General features: G+C 35.5%; 1 protein-coding gene across 10 annotated transcripts in view; it reads right to left on the bottom strand.

Moving 5' to 3' along the window:
- APC (APC regulator of Wnt signaling pathway) overlaps positions 1-16950 on the bottom strand; it is a 150194-nt gene that overhangs the window by 75501 nt on the left and 57743 nt on the right. For 4 of the 10 annotated variants that reach the window (XM_040446761.1, XM_040446740.1, XM_040446715.1 and 1 more), the window contains exon 2: positions 2508-2660. The exons of the other annotated variants lie outside the window; for them this stretch is intronic. In XM_040446761.1, the coding sequence (XP_040302695.1) occupies positions 2508-2642 (135 nt within the window). In that variant the 5' untranslated portion in view covers positions 2643-2660. The remainder of the gene's footprint in view (positions 1-2507; positions 2661-16950) is intronic. 10 annotated transcript variants of the gene reach the window in all.

Below are 16950 nucleotides of genomic sequence, written 5' to 3' on the forward strand. Positions count from 1 at the left end.
CTCTCTCTCTCTCTCTCTCTCTCTCTCTCTCTCTCTCTCTCTCTCTCACACACACACACACACACACACACACACACACACACACACACACATTTTTGTAGCTTATCTGTATCAATGCCTTGTAATCAACAGCAAATAGTATTCTTTTTTGCCACTAGATGGTACTACCGTGTAAATTTCAGAAATACTTAAATTATCTAGTTGAAGACCCACCTTGCCTTTCTTTGGGGTAACCAGGTTAACGAACAGGAAACATGATTCAAGATTATATATATAATCTATTCCAAAGAATAATTAATAAGTGATTTTGAGATAAATAACTACTGTTTTGGATTAACTTTAATCCAATGTAGGAAGTGCCGGTGTTTCCCAGAGTCTTTTCACAAATCAATACTCCAAGACAAAACAAATGGTCATAGGTCATGCTTTTGAGCTTAAAGCGTTTTAAGGAGAGTTACATAAATAATTTCATTATAGGGTTGTAACTGCTTTGATACCATATGCCCAATCTTAAAGAAATATGTGGACGTCTTTGCAAAGATGTCTGCAGAAGCACTTGCTGAGTAATAATCAATTCATGGTTGAATTCAGACATACCTTAAGTGTTCATTATTCATGATGTATAATATTGTACAGCATGGATAAGTGGTCAACCTGAAATTCCACTGTAGAAATTTAAGGGTCTGACTTGTATTGTTACTCTGAGACATTCCACTTCAGCATGGAGATGGGTGTAAGGGTAGGTTAAAATGTCTCCCCAAAATTAATTCTGAATTTGCTCAAATACTTAAGCAAAAAGTTAAAAGGGATGTCAAAATTATGTACTATAAAGGTCTAGATAGACCTGCCAAGAGGAGTTCTTTGCAAAATATACTTCCCAAAGTAGATGAAAGAGTAGTCCTGTAGGGAACTTTAATTCTGTATCTTCAAACTTTTAAAACCACATGCCATGTACAATAATTTTAGATATATTGTGTTGATCAGTGTTAAAATAGCAAACTATTCTTTTTTAACCCATTAGATAACTGATTTGGCTGTTTTTAAGGTCACAGTTCGTGGTGAGGGAACATGTTTATTTAAAGTTTACCTTATGTCCAAAAGGACTGGAAGTAGGTATCTTACAGATCTATCACTGCTGAAGACAGTTTTAGCCACAGAAATAGGTAATTAGAATAAAAAAGATTTATGGATAGACAGAATTATACATATGAGTAAAAGGTTGAACTGTTATGATTTGACTATAAAGGGTAAGAGAGGAGCAAACTAGTTCAGCGATGTACAGAAGCTTGAAGAATAAGGGAGACCTCAAAATGCATAGAAAAAGAATTAGAAGAAAATAGGAAATGAATAAGAGTAGTGGACAGATAGGAAGAACAGGGTCAGGCACCCGGATGCTAAAATAGCCAAGAGGCAGAAACAACACAAAGCAGGAAGAGTTTTTAAAAGAGAAAGAGGTTAACAGTTTTGTTGATGATCTCCAAATTTATAAAGTTATTAAGTTCAGTGAGAAGATAATCTGCCTAAGTAACTGGAAATTAAAATAGCTAAAATTTTAACCTCAATTATTCTGAAATTAGAACATATCTTCCCCACTACAAACTGAGTATTTTATAACTTTTCTTGGAGGTTATCACAACTTTTCAATGCTATTTGGCAAACCAATTTCAGGACTTGAAAGAGTCATGGAAAGCATCTAGGCTAGTGTGATGCCTGTACTTTCCAAATAAGGCACCTTAAGTCCAGAAGCGTTTCTAAAGGTGATACAACTTGACTTGTGGCAAAAAAAAAAAAGGAATAGGACCAGGTACTGACTCTCAGTTCTGGACTCTTCCCATTAGGGAATTCCATTTTTCTTGATCATTTATCACTATAGCACTTAAGTGGAGACAAGATCTGGACAGCTGGGGAGGAAGACTATCTTTAATAATTAAGGTACACTCTAAAGTTGTGAGACTTGGGGTGCCTGGGTGGCGCAGTCGGTTGAGCGTCCGACTTCAGCCAAGTCACGATCTCGCGGTCCGTGAGTTCGAGCCCCGCGTCAGGCTCTGGGCTGATGGCTCAGAGCCTGGAGCCTGTTTCCGATTCTGTGTCTCCCTCTCTCTCTGCCCCTCCCCCGTTCATGCTCTGTCTCTCTCTGTCCCAAAAATAAATAAAAAAAAAGTTGAAAAAAAAAAAATAAAGTTGTGAGACTAGTTTCTATGAATTACACAGAACACCCAGCCTCAGTATAGTGATGCTAAAGCTGGTCTCTTATTTTTAAGCTTAAAAACAACTAAGAACTAACTAGTAATTGGGGTTTTACGATTATTTTCTCTACATGATTTGCTGGATTAATTTAATACATTTTGGTCAAAACATACATGTTAACTTTTGCAGGAAGGAGTTTACATATTACTGCTGAACTTAAAATACACGTTTAAGTAAGCAAAGTATCTAACCCCAAGTTTACAGGAGGGAATACTGAATAAAAATGGATAAACTACAATTAAAAGTCACAGTCTTGATACCTTCATATTAGATGCCTCAGTTTCCAGTTTTGTAAGATGATTGGAATTATCTTCTAGCTCTTGTCGAAGATTTGAGTTCTCCATCTTCAGTGCCTCAACTTGCTTTAACAACTGATCATATGAAGCTGCAGCCATCCTTGGCTACCCTTGGACCTATAAGGTTAAAAAGGATTTTGAAATTCACTACTAAAAAAATCGTGGCTGCTTGTTTATAAAGAAAGGGATTAAGAAACAAAACTCTGGAGACATTTAATAAGAACTGTGTTAATTAGCAGTAATGGTTTCAAACCAATATTGTTCAAGCAGCATCTTTCTAAGAGGATGAAACACTGGAGTCTTAGCTGAAGACAAGGAGGAATAAAATAGAAGAGAACCTCAGTAGTGTTTGATTACATTTGCCTTTTCACAGGTGGATGAGATTTCTGTCAGGTTAGGACTTTCTTCAAGTTTTCAAAGATACTTTAACTGGTCTTACAGGCAAAACTTATGTAATGAAGTATAAGCATTGATAAGAAATTTATATTGGTAACGTTATTTATGGATTTTGTCCAATAGCTACATAACTTTAAAGTCAGAGTGAATTAATGAGATTAGGTATTACATTTTGTCACTTTGATAGGACAGTCTTAAGTATCATCCATGGGGAAGTAGTTAGTTCTGAACTTTCAAGAAGGCCTCATTAAAAAGGTAGCCATTTAACAGAATGAATACAAAGGACAGCCCTAGATTGAGAATTCAAATCTTTTTGATAGGAAGATGAAAAATAAGAATTACTAATACAAAGTTCTGTTACATTTATTAAAAAAGATGAATATAATAGGCCATGCTATAGCATATGCGGTCTTTGGACCCACTGTGCTCAGAATGAGGCCAAAAGACATTTAAAGAAAATTGATGATTTTGGAAGTAGAAATTGTCAAAGAGAAGTGAGGTAGACTCTGGTAATTAATTACATCACTTTGAAAGAAGAAAGAAAAGAAAGATATGGAAGATAGCTAGGTAGTAAGAGATCCTTAGTATGAAGAATTAGAGACTGCTAAGAGTTAGATTAAGACTAACCAAGTTCAGAAGACCCAGATTCTCTTTTTAGTTTAATCCCAAACACAATTTAGAATAAATAAAATTCTGCCTACCTTAATTCTTTTAGAACTAAAAAGTATTACAAAAGTTTGTCTGTAAACGATACTTAAAGATCTTGACATAAGAAGATGCTTCTGTAATAAAATCCACTACACAAATCAAGGCAGCCAGGTTATAACACTAACTAGTCAAGACAATATTGGAGTTCAGCAAGTGGAAGGCCCTTAACAAGGAAAAACAAAGGACTCTGATATAGCCATTTCTTTGAGTTAATGATATATTTGGTGCAACCCATTGTCATCTGAGTAGGAAAGTGAGTCGTGGGAGGTGGGCAATCACTGACAAAAATCTTTACGATTGAAAACAATGAGAACTAGATTTGTATTTGGAGACCCAGGTCTTAATTTCAGGCTTGGTCATGGTTTAATCTTTGTCCCTGCATTTTAATTCCTTTCACCATTTGTAAAATGGCTATCTACTACTATCTGCACAAATACAGGGATACTGTTAGTGCTTTCTTCTGCAGCACGTATATTACAGGGATACTGTTAGAATTAAGTAAGAAAAGGCAGGTTGAAAATAAAAGTGCTATGTAAACATATGTTATAAAAAGACACATGTAACATATCTTCCTTAGAAAGACCCAATGTCAATCTGTTTTAAGCTTCTGTCCTGTGACCAAGGGACAAAAGGTAAAGAAGTAATTCAGCCACTTGAAAAGTACAGAGACCTCTCAAAAATGAAAGAGAAACTCATGGGTATGATCATTAATCTGCTTTACATCATCCCATTAACAAGCGGGTCTGAAAATATATTAAAAACCATGTAGCAGAAGTGGGGAACTGACAGAATTTAATAATGCAAGCCCTGAAATTCTTTATTTCAAATAACATTTTAACAGGCAACTTTGCACTAAAATAATAAAATATTAAAGGTAACTAACACTGGAAAGAGACAGGTATACACAGGTATGTGAAGACATGGAGACCTCACACAATCACAGAAAGAGCCAGATGGGCAAAATGAGCATAGACGAAGCGTTCTTTACTGAAGGGAAAAAATTCAACCCTTCATATGGATAATTAAAACATTTGAACACTTTTCCCCCCTTCCAGAATCACAATTATAATTTGATAGGAACAAGAAGATGTTTCACGGAGTAATACTCCCTTGTATTCTTTTAAATTGTTGCAACCATTCTTCCCTAAGTTAAAACTGCTTGATGCAAAATTTGAGAAATCATAAATTTACTTTAGAACACCTTTTATACAATCATTAGAATTACATGCCAAATAGATCTTAATTGCAAGTCACTCAACAACATTAAAAAACTGAAAATTTAGCTCATGAAATTAATAAAACCTCGGAATCTTTCACTTTAATGAGAGTATGCAAATATCCCAATTTGTTTTTCTGTAGTCAAGATGCCATTAGAGAGATCCTCACCCCATAAGAGAAAGGTTAAGAGAAAAGAAAGCAACGGGACTGTTATTCTGACTTTTATCCAAATGTTCACTGAAAAACAAACTTAGAAGTAGCAGAAGAAATTAACGCAAGGAGGAAGAAAAGTTGCAGGCTGGTAAGATATTCAGTTAGAATTAAATTTGGAGTTATCATTATTACTAATGTAAGAAGTCTGGGATCATTTTTTTTTTAAATCAGTGAAACTTTTTATTGTTTTGTTTTGATGGGTTAAAAAATATGTATTTGCTAGCACTTGTAGGTGGTAATAAGAGGAAAATACTAACAGAAAGAGAACAAAGCAAAAGAATCCTAAAAGACTACTTTGCTCAACTGTATGCAAATAAACTTGAAAACTTAAATAGGTAATTTTCTAGAAAATGTAATCAATCAAAACTAACAGCAAAGAGAAAGAAAATCTAAAATTTATAGTAAAAATCACTATTAGAAAATCGACATCATTGAACATACTAATAGATCTACACAGAAAACAAAATATGATCCTGGCAAAGGTGATGAAAAGATGTTCTACAAATACAATGCCCGTTCTTGGTTGAGAATACTGAATGTAAAAGGACTTTTCTTTAACATGACATCAGCCCCAAAGCCAGCACCATATTTAATGTGAAAACAGTGGATCTATTTCCAAAGTCAGGGAAGCCCATTTTTACCCCTATGTTACTCATTGCACTAGAGTAATGAAGTTAAAAGGAATAAAATTGGCAGATGAAAGAATTATATACCTAGAATATCCCGAAGAATCAACTAAATATTACTATAAGGTAACTGAGGTATTTAGCATAGTCCAAAACATACAGAAATCTTTCCTTTTTATGTGCAAAGAGAAATCAGAGAGAAGATGAAATGGAAGGAAAGGTCCCTATTTCTAATTTTTAGGAGTATAAAATACTTAGGCATAAACTAAACAAAGAGTCCAAAACATATATGAGGAAATATAAACACACCTTGCTCATGTACATAAAGATTCAGTATCATGAAGATGTCATTGTCCCCAACTTAATTTATAAATCTTATACAGTCCCAGTAAAAATGCTACATAAGGTTTGTTTTCATTTTTTTTTCTGTAGCTAGACATTTGGAAAAATAAGCAAAAAAGGGAAAATATGAAAAGAGAAGAGAAGGACTAGAACTACCACATATTAAAATATTGTACAAAGCCTTTATAAATAAAAAAAGTATATAGTTAACTACATTGTACCAATATGTTCATTTTTTAGTCCTGATACTTGTACTGTGAATATGTAAGATGTTAACATTATGGGAAGCTGGGAAGTTGAGTGAAGGGTATACAGGAAATTACTATACTATTTTTCCAACTCTTTTTTAAGTCCAAAGTCATTTTTGGGGGTGCCTGGGTGGCTCAGTTGGTTGGGCGCCCGACTTTGGCTCAGGTCATGGTCTCTCAGGTTGGGGTTCAAGCCCTGTGTCAGGGTCCATGCTGACAGCTCAGAGCCTGCCTGCTTCAGATTCTGTGTCTCCCTCTCTCTCTCTCTCTCTCTCTCTCTGCCTCTCCCCAACTCGTGCTCTCTCTCAAAAATAAATAACCTTATTTTAAAAAGTTTTTAAAAAAGTTTTTAAAACTTAGGATATCATCATTTGAATAGGTCAACCATGGGAACACACACACACACACACACACACACACACACACACACACACACAAATCCATAAGTAAATACATGTAAATTTAGTCATAATGAAGGTAGCATTTCAAATACATGTGAAAAGTTGGGCTTTAAATATGGGCACTGGGCAAAAGGACAGCCATAAGAAAATAGATAAAATCGCATCTACTACTCATATTACACACTAATATGAATCGGAGAAGGAACAGAGATTTAAATGTTTAAGAACATTATATTGCACTTAAATTATGGAAACAGTTTTGTTTTTTAATGAAAGATATTTAAATGGAATACACCCTCTTTTGGAGTTCTCTGATGATGTCTGTAGAGTAGGAGTAAAAGATCAGGTATGTTACTTCAAGCAAGTGGGAGTTTTTATTTGGTATAAAAGCATAACTACTTTTAAATAAATAGGATACAACTGTGCAGTGGAATACTACACTGGCATTAAAAAGAATGAAGTTGATGTTAAGAAAAAAAAGGCAACCCCCCCCCCAAACCCCAAAAGAGTGCAGGTCATTGCATCTCATATGGTCCATCCTGTTATATTAAAAGGACTGTGTAAGCATAAAAAATGTCACCGAAAGGATATACAAAAATATAGTCATTGTCTCTAGAAAAAAAAAGGTCTGAGGTCTGCTGAGAAGCCTTCTTTGATACCTTTTAGTAGAGTTTGAAGATTAAAGCAAAAAGTTGGTTCTCTGAAAAGGCTAAATATGATTAGACAGAGAGAAGAGACCAAACACAGAATATGAACAAAATTTGGAAGGGGGTTGCTGATTTAAGAAGAAATAGAAAACCTTAATAGTTCTATAACTATTGAAAAATTGGAGCAGTAAATATTTTCTCCCTTCTTTTCCCAACACAAAAAAACACCAGATCCAAACAGTTTTACATACAGTTTCTACCAAACATTTAAGAAACAAATCATTCCAACTTTATAAAACTTTCCCAGGAATAGAAATAATAGTTAACATGCATTCTATCAGGCCAATACAATTATGATATAAAAGTCAAAGGTAGTGGAAAAATAATTATGGCTAATATTATAATGAATATTAATACAAAAATCCTGAACAAAGTATCAGGAAGCAGAATATATTGGTATACAGTAAAGAAACTATAGCAGAATCAGGCTGGGTTATCCTATGAATCAAAGGATGCTTTAACATTATATCATTTATGTGTCATTCACTACATTAAAATATTATATAAGAAAAATCATATGATCATCTCAATAGACAAAAATCATTTGATAAAAGTCATTAGCTATGCAAGAAAAAAAACTCTTAATAAACTGGAAACATAATGAAGCTGGCAAAAGCTAAACATTTTTAACAGTGAAATGTTAGGGGCATTCTTTTTAAAATGAAGAATAAGATAAGGATGTCTATTATTACCACTTTCATTCAACACAATCCTTGAAGTCCTACTTACTAATTACCACAGAATATTTTTTTGAAAGAATAATGATTGGAGAGGCATTAACAAAGGATAAAAATTTTAAATTATGAAAATTTAAGAAGTTTGTCAGATACAAAAATCATTATACCAAAAAAGTTTTTTTTTAAATATGAAATTTATTGTCAAATTGGTTTCCATACAACACCCAGTGCTCATCCCAAAAGGTGCCCTCCTCAATACCCATCACCCACCCTCCCCTCCCTCCCACCTAAAAAAAAAAAAAGTTTTAATTCCAAGCAGAGTCCTCACCTATTTTTAATTCTTCTTCTTTAAAAAAAATTTTTTTTAAATTTTAGACAGAGAGAGAGAGAGAACACATGAGCAGGGAAGAGGAGCAGAGGAAGAGAGAGAATCTTAAGTTGGCTCCATGCTCAGTGCAGAACCGAGTGTGGGGCTCAATCCCACAACCCTGGGGTCATGACCTGAGCGGAAATAAAAAGTCGGACACTCAACCGGCTGAGTCACCCTGGCACCCAATTCTTTTCTCTTTATTTAACAACCAATGCAGGTCCTTATCTTCCATTCTACTTCTCTTCCTATTCTCTACTAAGACCCAATAGGTGATGATATTCACTTTCCTATCTGCTATATTCTTTGCTCAATCCTTCCTGTCCTTGCATTCTGTAAATGCCTACTTACTTTGGCTGGAGTCTATCCAAGCCTATTCCCAGTAAGGACAAGCTCCAAGATGGCCACCAAAATTACCTGAATTGGCAAACATTTTCTGAAAAGGCTTTGTGAGCCCTAGGATTTCTGTCACAATCTCCTTTTTGTTTTAACACAAAAGCAGCCACAGATAATACCTAAATAAATGGGCATGACCATGTTCCAATAAAACTTATTTTACAAAGACAATGGCAGTTTGCTGACACCTGGCCCAGAACATGAATTTCCAATTCTGGTATTTAAACACCCCAAGGTAGCCCAGATAATTTCAGGTATTTAAACACCCCAAGGTAGCCCAGATAGTTTCAAAGGCTACTGAAAAATTCTCAAGATTAGTATTTCACTTTTAAATACCAGGAAACAACCTGCTATGCTGGAAACAACAGAGAACTAAGAAGTCTTAAGGTCCTCGATTAATTTTTAGCAATCATTTTTAATTTCCATGATTTCTTCATCTTCCAGAAATTTGCTGCAATCTCTATTTGGTTCCCTCTCACTCTATGGCATTATAAGTACATACCTTAAAAAAAACTTTTTTTTACTATCACTTAAATGGGGCCTTAGGAGAAAGAGGTGATAAATGCCAGTGATTAATTTACTAGCTGGCATGAGAAACTCTATTTTTACTTTAAGGTTTTTAATTCATATAGAATTGCTGTTTTTATATATGGTATGAGTATAGTACTTTATTGTCTCCCATATGGAGAACCAATTATATCAGCACTATTTATTAAATAAAACATTTCCTTTCCACTGAACAGAAATGTTATTTCTTTTTTATTTTTTAAAATTTTTTTTTCAACGTTTTTAATTTATTTTTGGGACAGAGAGAGACAGAGCATGAACGGGGGAGGGCCAGAGAGAGAGGGAGACACAGAATCGGAAACAGGCTCCAGGCTCCGAGCCATCAGCCCAGAGCCTGACGCGGGGCTCGAACTCACGGACCGCGAGATCGTGACCTGGCTGAAGTCGGACGCTTAACCGACTGCGCCACCCAGGCGCCCCAGAAATGTTATTTCTTATCATTTGCTAAACTCTCATGTATACTTAGAAGTGTTACTGCATTACATTTCTATTAATTTGAGGCAGATTACATTTCTATGATACTAAATCTAACTTCTCTCTGTCATGAATAATTCAAGTCCTTCAATCAAATTTTCTAGTTTTTTTTTCAAGAAACGTTCCTATGCCTTTTCTATCAAATTTATTTGGTTTTTTGTTGTTGTTTTATTTGCTGTGAATAAACACCATTCCATGCCAGATACTGCTAATACCGGTAAGAACTACTGATTTTATTTAATACATATCCCTTACGCACCCACCTTCTCAAATTATCCCATGAATTCTAATAGTTTTTCTTATGTATTTTCTGGGTATAATTATATAAGTTATAAGTAAAGATAATTTTTGTCTCTTCTTTCCCAGTATTTACACATTCCTTATCTTGTTAGCTTGAAACTTCAAAATAACGTTGAATAGTGATCTTATCCCTGATTTTAATAGGAATGGTTTAGTGTTTCACCATTTTATAGTCTTGCTCTTAAGATTTCAGTAAATAATTTTTACGCATTTTCCTTTTAAGTTTTTATTATTTGATTCATTAATAGTTCACCAGTAAATTATTTCTTCTAGCTTTTCAAGTGGATTACCACAGAGTTGTATACGTTCTCTCATTTAAAAATTTGCCACTTTTCTTATTTGTGCTCTTTTGGTCCTTTGTTTTCTTAATCAGACTTGCTGGTGTTTCATCTGTTTTATTGATCTTTACCAAAAAAATAAACTTTTGGTGTTATATATCCTTTCTACAACTTTATTACTTTATTCATTTCTGTATTTATCCTTAACTAATTACATTAATTCCAACTGATTTATTTTGTTCTTGTTATTTAAACTGAATATTAATTCAGTTATTTCCTTACTCTATTTACATGTTCGTTTATCAATTTCTATCTTAATAATATAAGTACTTAAGGGTATTAATTTTCTTCTCACTGTAAGCTTGGCTATGTCCCATAGGTTTTAGTATAAAGTGTTTTCCTTTGTATTTCTTGACAATTCATAACTTCAATAGATTTCCTCTTTGATCTAGGGGGAAACTAGATCTTTCTCAATTATTAAGTGTATAAAATGACTTGAGTCATTTTTTTATTGCCACTAACTGATTATTTATTAGACTGGAGACTGTTGCCCTCAAAACTGCTACTATTCAGAATTTTTTAAGGTTTGGCTTGTGGCCAAGAACATGATTAATTTTCAGAAATAACCCACTGAAGTTTTAAAAAAGGAAAAAGTGTTGGGGCGCCTGGGTGGCGCAGTCGGTTAAGCGTCCGACTTCAGCCAGGTCACGATCTCGCGGTCCGTGAGTTCGAGCCCCGCGTCGGGCTCTGGGCGGATGGCTCGGAGCCTGGAGCCTGTTTCCGATTCTGTGTCTCCCTCTCTCTCTGCCCCTCCCCCGTTCATGCTCTGTCTCTCTCTGTCCCAAAAATAAATAAAAAACGTTGAAAAAAAATTAAAAAAAAAAAAAAAGGAAAAAGTGTAAAAAGTTCTATCACTTAAATCCTTTATATGTGCTTTTCTGTGTATTTGGTATGTGAAATTTATAAAGTCTACCATTTATTGCATACTTAAAATACACTATGTAGTACAAGTGCCCTACATATATATCTCATTTAATCTTCAAAACTGTAAGGTAGCTATCACTCACCATTTTAGAGTTAAGGGATGGGACTTCAAAATGCTAAATAATTTTCGTAAGAACACAAATCAAGCTGCTAAGCCAGATTTCAAACTCCTGTTTCTAATGCTCATGCTTTTAAAGACCATGTAATACTATCTTTATGTGGTTTTCATGACCTGTTATATCGGTTAAGTCTACCAAACTTCCAAACTTATGTTCTACTAGGTCTCAATATAACCCTTCTCAAATCCCTCCTCATTATCCCGTGTAGACTATTTTGTACTTTTGTTCACAATTTGTCTCCTTTTTGAATGTCCCTTCCTTTTTTCCTCTGCTTTGCAGTATCTCCATCGTTTAAGGCATAGTTCTGTTGCCTTAACATAAAATCTTCCTGTCCTCTCCAGCCAATAATGAGTCTTTCTGCTGCTGCTGAGTTTTTGATGAGTTTTGTTTTCTCCACCTTTAAGACAAAGTTTATTATTGAACACTTAGACAGATTTTGTTGTTTTTAGGAGAGAGAGAGAGAGAGAGAGCGAGCATGAACGGGGGAGAGGGGCAGAGGGAGAGTGACAGAGAATCGTAAGCAGGCTCCATGCTCAGTGCAGAGCTTGATGCGGGGTTCAATCTCAGGACCACAAGATCACGACCTGAGCCAAAATAAGAGTCAGACATTCAACTGACTGAGCCACCCAGCCACCTCTCGAATACTTAGCTTTTGTTAATTCCCAAATGCTTTATTCTGTGACAGCCACAAAAAGACAAATAACAAGCAGGAATAAACTGAAGCAGTGCTTTATCAGCCACGGAGAGCAAGGAAGAGAAAAAGAGGATACAAGTTCAAAGAATGTCTAAGATGACTTTTCCATTAAAATAGTAAGATGATGGGGGCACCTGGGTGGCTCAGTTGGTTAGATGTCCAACTTTGGCTCGGGTCATGATCTCACGGTTTGTGATGCCAAGCCCCCTGTCGGGCTCTGTGCTGACAGCTCAGAGCCTGGAGCCTGCTTTGGATTCTGTGTCTCCCTCTCTGTCTTCCCTTCCCCCACTCATGGGCACATGCGTTCTCTCTCTCTGTCTCTCTCTCTCTCAATAATATATAAACGTTAAAAAAAAATTTTGTTAAATAGTAAGATGATGGATTTGTTTCTATGGCTATACAATTGAAATCAACAAACATTTGACAATTTACTATTCACAAGACACCATACAAATATTATATAGAGGTTTTGTTAGGTTGAAATGTGTTCTCCAAAAAGATACATTGAATCACAGGTAGCTAGCCCCTAGTATCTCTGAAAAGTGACCTTATTTGGAAGCAGGTCTTTGCACATGTAATCAAGTTAAGATAAGGTCTTAACAGATTAAGGTGGGCCCTGAATCCAATGACTGGTATCCTTAAAACAAGACCAAGTGAAGAGATGGAATCACCAAGACAGAGGGAAAATGCCACGTAACAATGGAGGCAAAAACTGGAGTTTGCTCCAGTGGAGGCAATGGAGGCAAAAACTGGCAGCTGCAAGCAAAGGAATGCCAAAGACTGCCAGCAACCTACCAGGAGCTAGGGAGAGAGACACGGAATAGATTCTCCCTTAGTATCTCCAGGAAGGAAGCAATCTTGATGACACCTTGATTTCGGATTTCTAGTTTCCAGAACTGTAAAGAAATAGATTTCTACAGTTTTAAGCTGCTAGTCTGTGGTACTCTGCCACAAGAGCCTTATGAGACCAATGCAAGGGGAAAGATAAGTTGAAACATTCCTTATTCTCAAGTATCTTATTATCTAGCAAAGGAGTAATATTCTAGCAGCATGGGTAAATCAGGTGAGTATACAAATGTATCAGATGTTTGTGTACCACCTTACATTCTCTTGGTTGCCTTTAACTTCAGATGTAAACTGACTGTACATTAGCTATACCGGGTATCTTTTGCTTTCTGTCCTAGAGACACCCCAGCACGGGTCCCCGACATTCATGCATGTACAACCGATAAAAGAATGAATGTTTGATGGGGCAATCCTTGACTAAAGGGGAATGGAAGCTAGTATATATACTCTTTTTATGGTTGGATAATTAATTCTATGTGGTTCCTCAGAAAGTCCTAACAGATCAAGCCACCGTTTTCCAAAGTGACAACTGACTTGAGAGCCTATACTTATTCTGGCTGTCCCTTTTCACTTAACTCTTTCTAGCCTTCTATTCCTAGAATCACTTCCTAAAAAAAGTACTTCATCCAAGGCCTTGTCTCAAGATTCTGACTTACAGGGGAACCAGGCTAAGATGCAAACTATTTACAATCCGAGGGCAAATATAGGGCTCCTGTGTGGCTCAGGTGGTTGAGCATCTAACTTTTGATTTTGGCTCAGGTCATAACATCATGATCATGATATTGAGAACCTGCATCCGACTCCATGCTGAGCATGGAGACTGCGTAAGATTCTCTCTCCCTCTCCCTTTGCACCCCCCTTCCAAGCCTTCTCTCTCTCAAAAAAAAAAAAAACAAAAAACAAATTTGTATTAAAAAACATTTGATAGAATGCTATGGAAGTAATACCTTGCTGAGAAAATTAGGAAAAACATTGAGAATGCAAAAGCCATTTAAGAAGGGACTTGAAAGATGGCATAAATAGTAACAAACATAAAGGTAAGAGGTTAGTATTTCAGAAAAAGGAACAGCATGATCAAAGTTCAGAGGTTAGAAAAATGATGTGTATTTGGGAAAATAGATAGCAATTTAATTTAGCTGAAATCCAGTGTAGAGGAATCAGGGAAAAGAGGGAAGTAAGAGCATAAATATGGTCTGGAACCACATTGTGGTTGGGTGACTTCATACTGTGAGGAAGAAGAGGTTTGGACAGAGTAGCTACAGAAATGGTATGATAACAAGCCTAAAAGGTAGGAGGCCATGTTGCTTTAATGTTTCTATTATAAACCATATCAGAAGTAGGTGATATACTGACATAGATTAAGTGATAATAAAACCAAAAATCTAAAAGTAGTTGGTGGAATATTATTTCAGTACTCTTCAATGTTATGTTTATTTACCATATGAGTGACATTATACCCTATACTTTAAACAAATCTGGTACTCAAAAATCTGAATTTACCTAAAAAAGTAACCTTCATTCCCAAAAGTATAACTAACTTAAAAAAAAAAAAACTACAAAACTTCAGCTTAAAAAAAAAATAAAGAACTGTGTGTATATATGCCTACAGTAGACAGAACAATGGCCCCAAGAAGATGTCCACATCCTAATCCCTGAAACCCATGAACGTGTTACTTTACATAGCTTAAGGGACTTTGATATGATTAAGTTAAGGATCTTGACATGAGGAGATTTTCCTGAATTATATAGGTGGACCTAAGGTAATCACAAGGGCTCTTCTAAGGGGACAGAAGGGTCAGAGTCAGAAAAGCATATGTGACAACAGAAACAAAGGGTCAGAGTCAGAGAGAGATTTAATATGCTGCTGACAATGAAGACAGAAGAAGGGGCTACAAGCCAATAGAGGTGGCCTCTAGAAGCTAGAAAAAAAGGAAATGGATTCTCCCCTGTAGCCTCTGGAAGAAATGCAGTACTGCTGCTATTTTAATTTTGAACCAGTGAAAACCATTTTAGACTTCTGTCCTCTAGGGCTGTAAGATAATAAATGTGTGTTCTCAAACCACCAAATTTGCGGTAATTTGTTACAACAGCAATAGGAAAAAATGCCCTATGATCCAGAGATCCCTCTCCTAGGAATAAATTCCACTGAAATTTCTCATTGGCCATGTAGTTTAAAACATATCTACAATTTCTTTGACCCTATTCCTTCAAAAGGTAGAGCTTAATTTATCTTCCCTTGTGTGAGCTAGAGTTAATGACTCACTTCTAATAAAGAAAATATGGTAGCGGTGTGACTTTTGAAACTATGTCTTAGATGGCTTACTTCTTGATCTTTCTTTCTGGGATCAAGGGAAAAAGCCAGCTGCCCTGTCAAGAAGATACTCAAGCTGCTCCATGGAGAGGCCTATGGCAAAGAACTGAGGCCTCTTGCCAAAAGTCAAGAGAAACAGGCTATGTGAGATCCATCTTGGAAGTGGATTCTCCAGTTGAGTCAAACCTTCAGATGACTGTAGCCCTGGCTGACATCTTGACCGCAACTTCATGAGATTGTAAGCCAGACTACACTTTGAATTTCTGCTCCACAGAAACTCTAAAATAATAAATATTTGCTGTTTAAGCCATTAAGATTTGCAGTAACTTTTTATGCAGTATGAAACTAACATAGTCTATAAAGAGTCATGTAGTAGGATGTACAATGTAGCAGTGTGTGTGGTAAAAAGAGATTTGGAAAAAACCTAGGACCCTCCCAGAGGACTAATGATAGATACTACATAACACTATACAGAAGAGTTAGCACAAAAAACTACACAGACATAAAATAAGATATGTAGATCTTAAAAACAGTATTGAATTAAAAATGTTCAAAAATTATGTAAATTAAAAAACAAATTTGGGTACATACCCCAAAGGAATGAAAGCAGGGACTGAGAGATTATTTGTACACCCACCTTCCCAGCAACATTATTCACAATACCTGAAGATGGAAGAAAACCGAGTCCACCCACAGATGAATGGATACACAAAATGTGGTATACATATAATATTATTCAGCCTTAAAAAGTTAGGGAGTTACGACACATGCTAACTATTTCACAAGAACTGATGCATGTTTAAGAACACATTTGAATGAGTGCGTAAAAAGGGAGTGGGTGTAGGGTGTGGGAATAAAGGGGATAAGGCTTGCCCTATATGGATTGATGATGTCATGATTTGATTTACAAAAAATAATTTTTGAGAACGTATCCTTTACATAATATGTGAGAAGCCACCTATACCAAAATAAGAGCTGGTGTACCTTTCCTTCTAGAAGCTGACCCGACAGAAATCAAGAACCACAGATTATTGACTATTAGAACTAGAAGATCTAGAAATCATTTCATCCAAACTTCTCACTTTATAGTCAAGACACTTAATATTTGAAAGTAATTTACTTTTCAGAATCATCTGTGATTCCAATCAGATTTTATAAAGCATGGTGTTTCAAATCGCAAACTACCAATTTCTCTAAATTAGAAGATACTTTATTTAGGTGATATAAACCCTTAAAGATCCTAGGAGTAGCCAAAGCAATTAGTCTTTAACTAGTAATGACATTTCACGTAGTTCTCTTTTTTGGAGGTAAGTTTCCATGTTTTATTTGATTCTCCAATACATTTTACAGGTCTGGCATTTTAGTAGGTACTCAAATATGTAGTGAATGTACTCCCTTGAGTACTATTCATCTTCTCTATATCAAAGTGCTCTATCTCATCTTGTGGGCTAAGTAATATTCCACTCAGATTGGAAAGAAAGAAAAGGAAGAAAAGAAAAGAAAAGAAAAGAAAAGAAAAGAAAAGAAAAGAAAAG

The sequence above is a fragment of the Herpailurus yagouaroundi genome, unplaced genomic scaffold, assembly GCF_014898765.1.
Source record: "Herpailurus yagouaroundi ecotype Mexico unplaced genomic scaffold, PumYag 29, whole genome shotgun sequence".
Classification (NCBI taxonomy): Eukaryota; Metazoa; Chordata; class Mammalia; order Carnivora; family Felidae; genus Herpailurus; species Herpailurus yagouaroundi.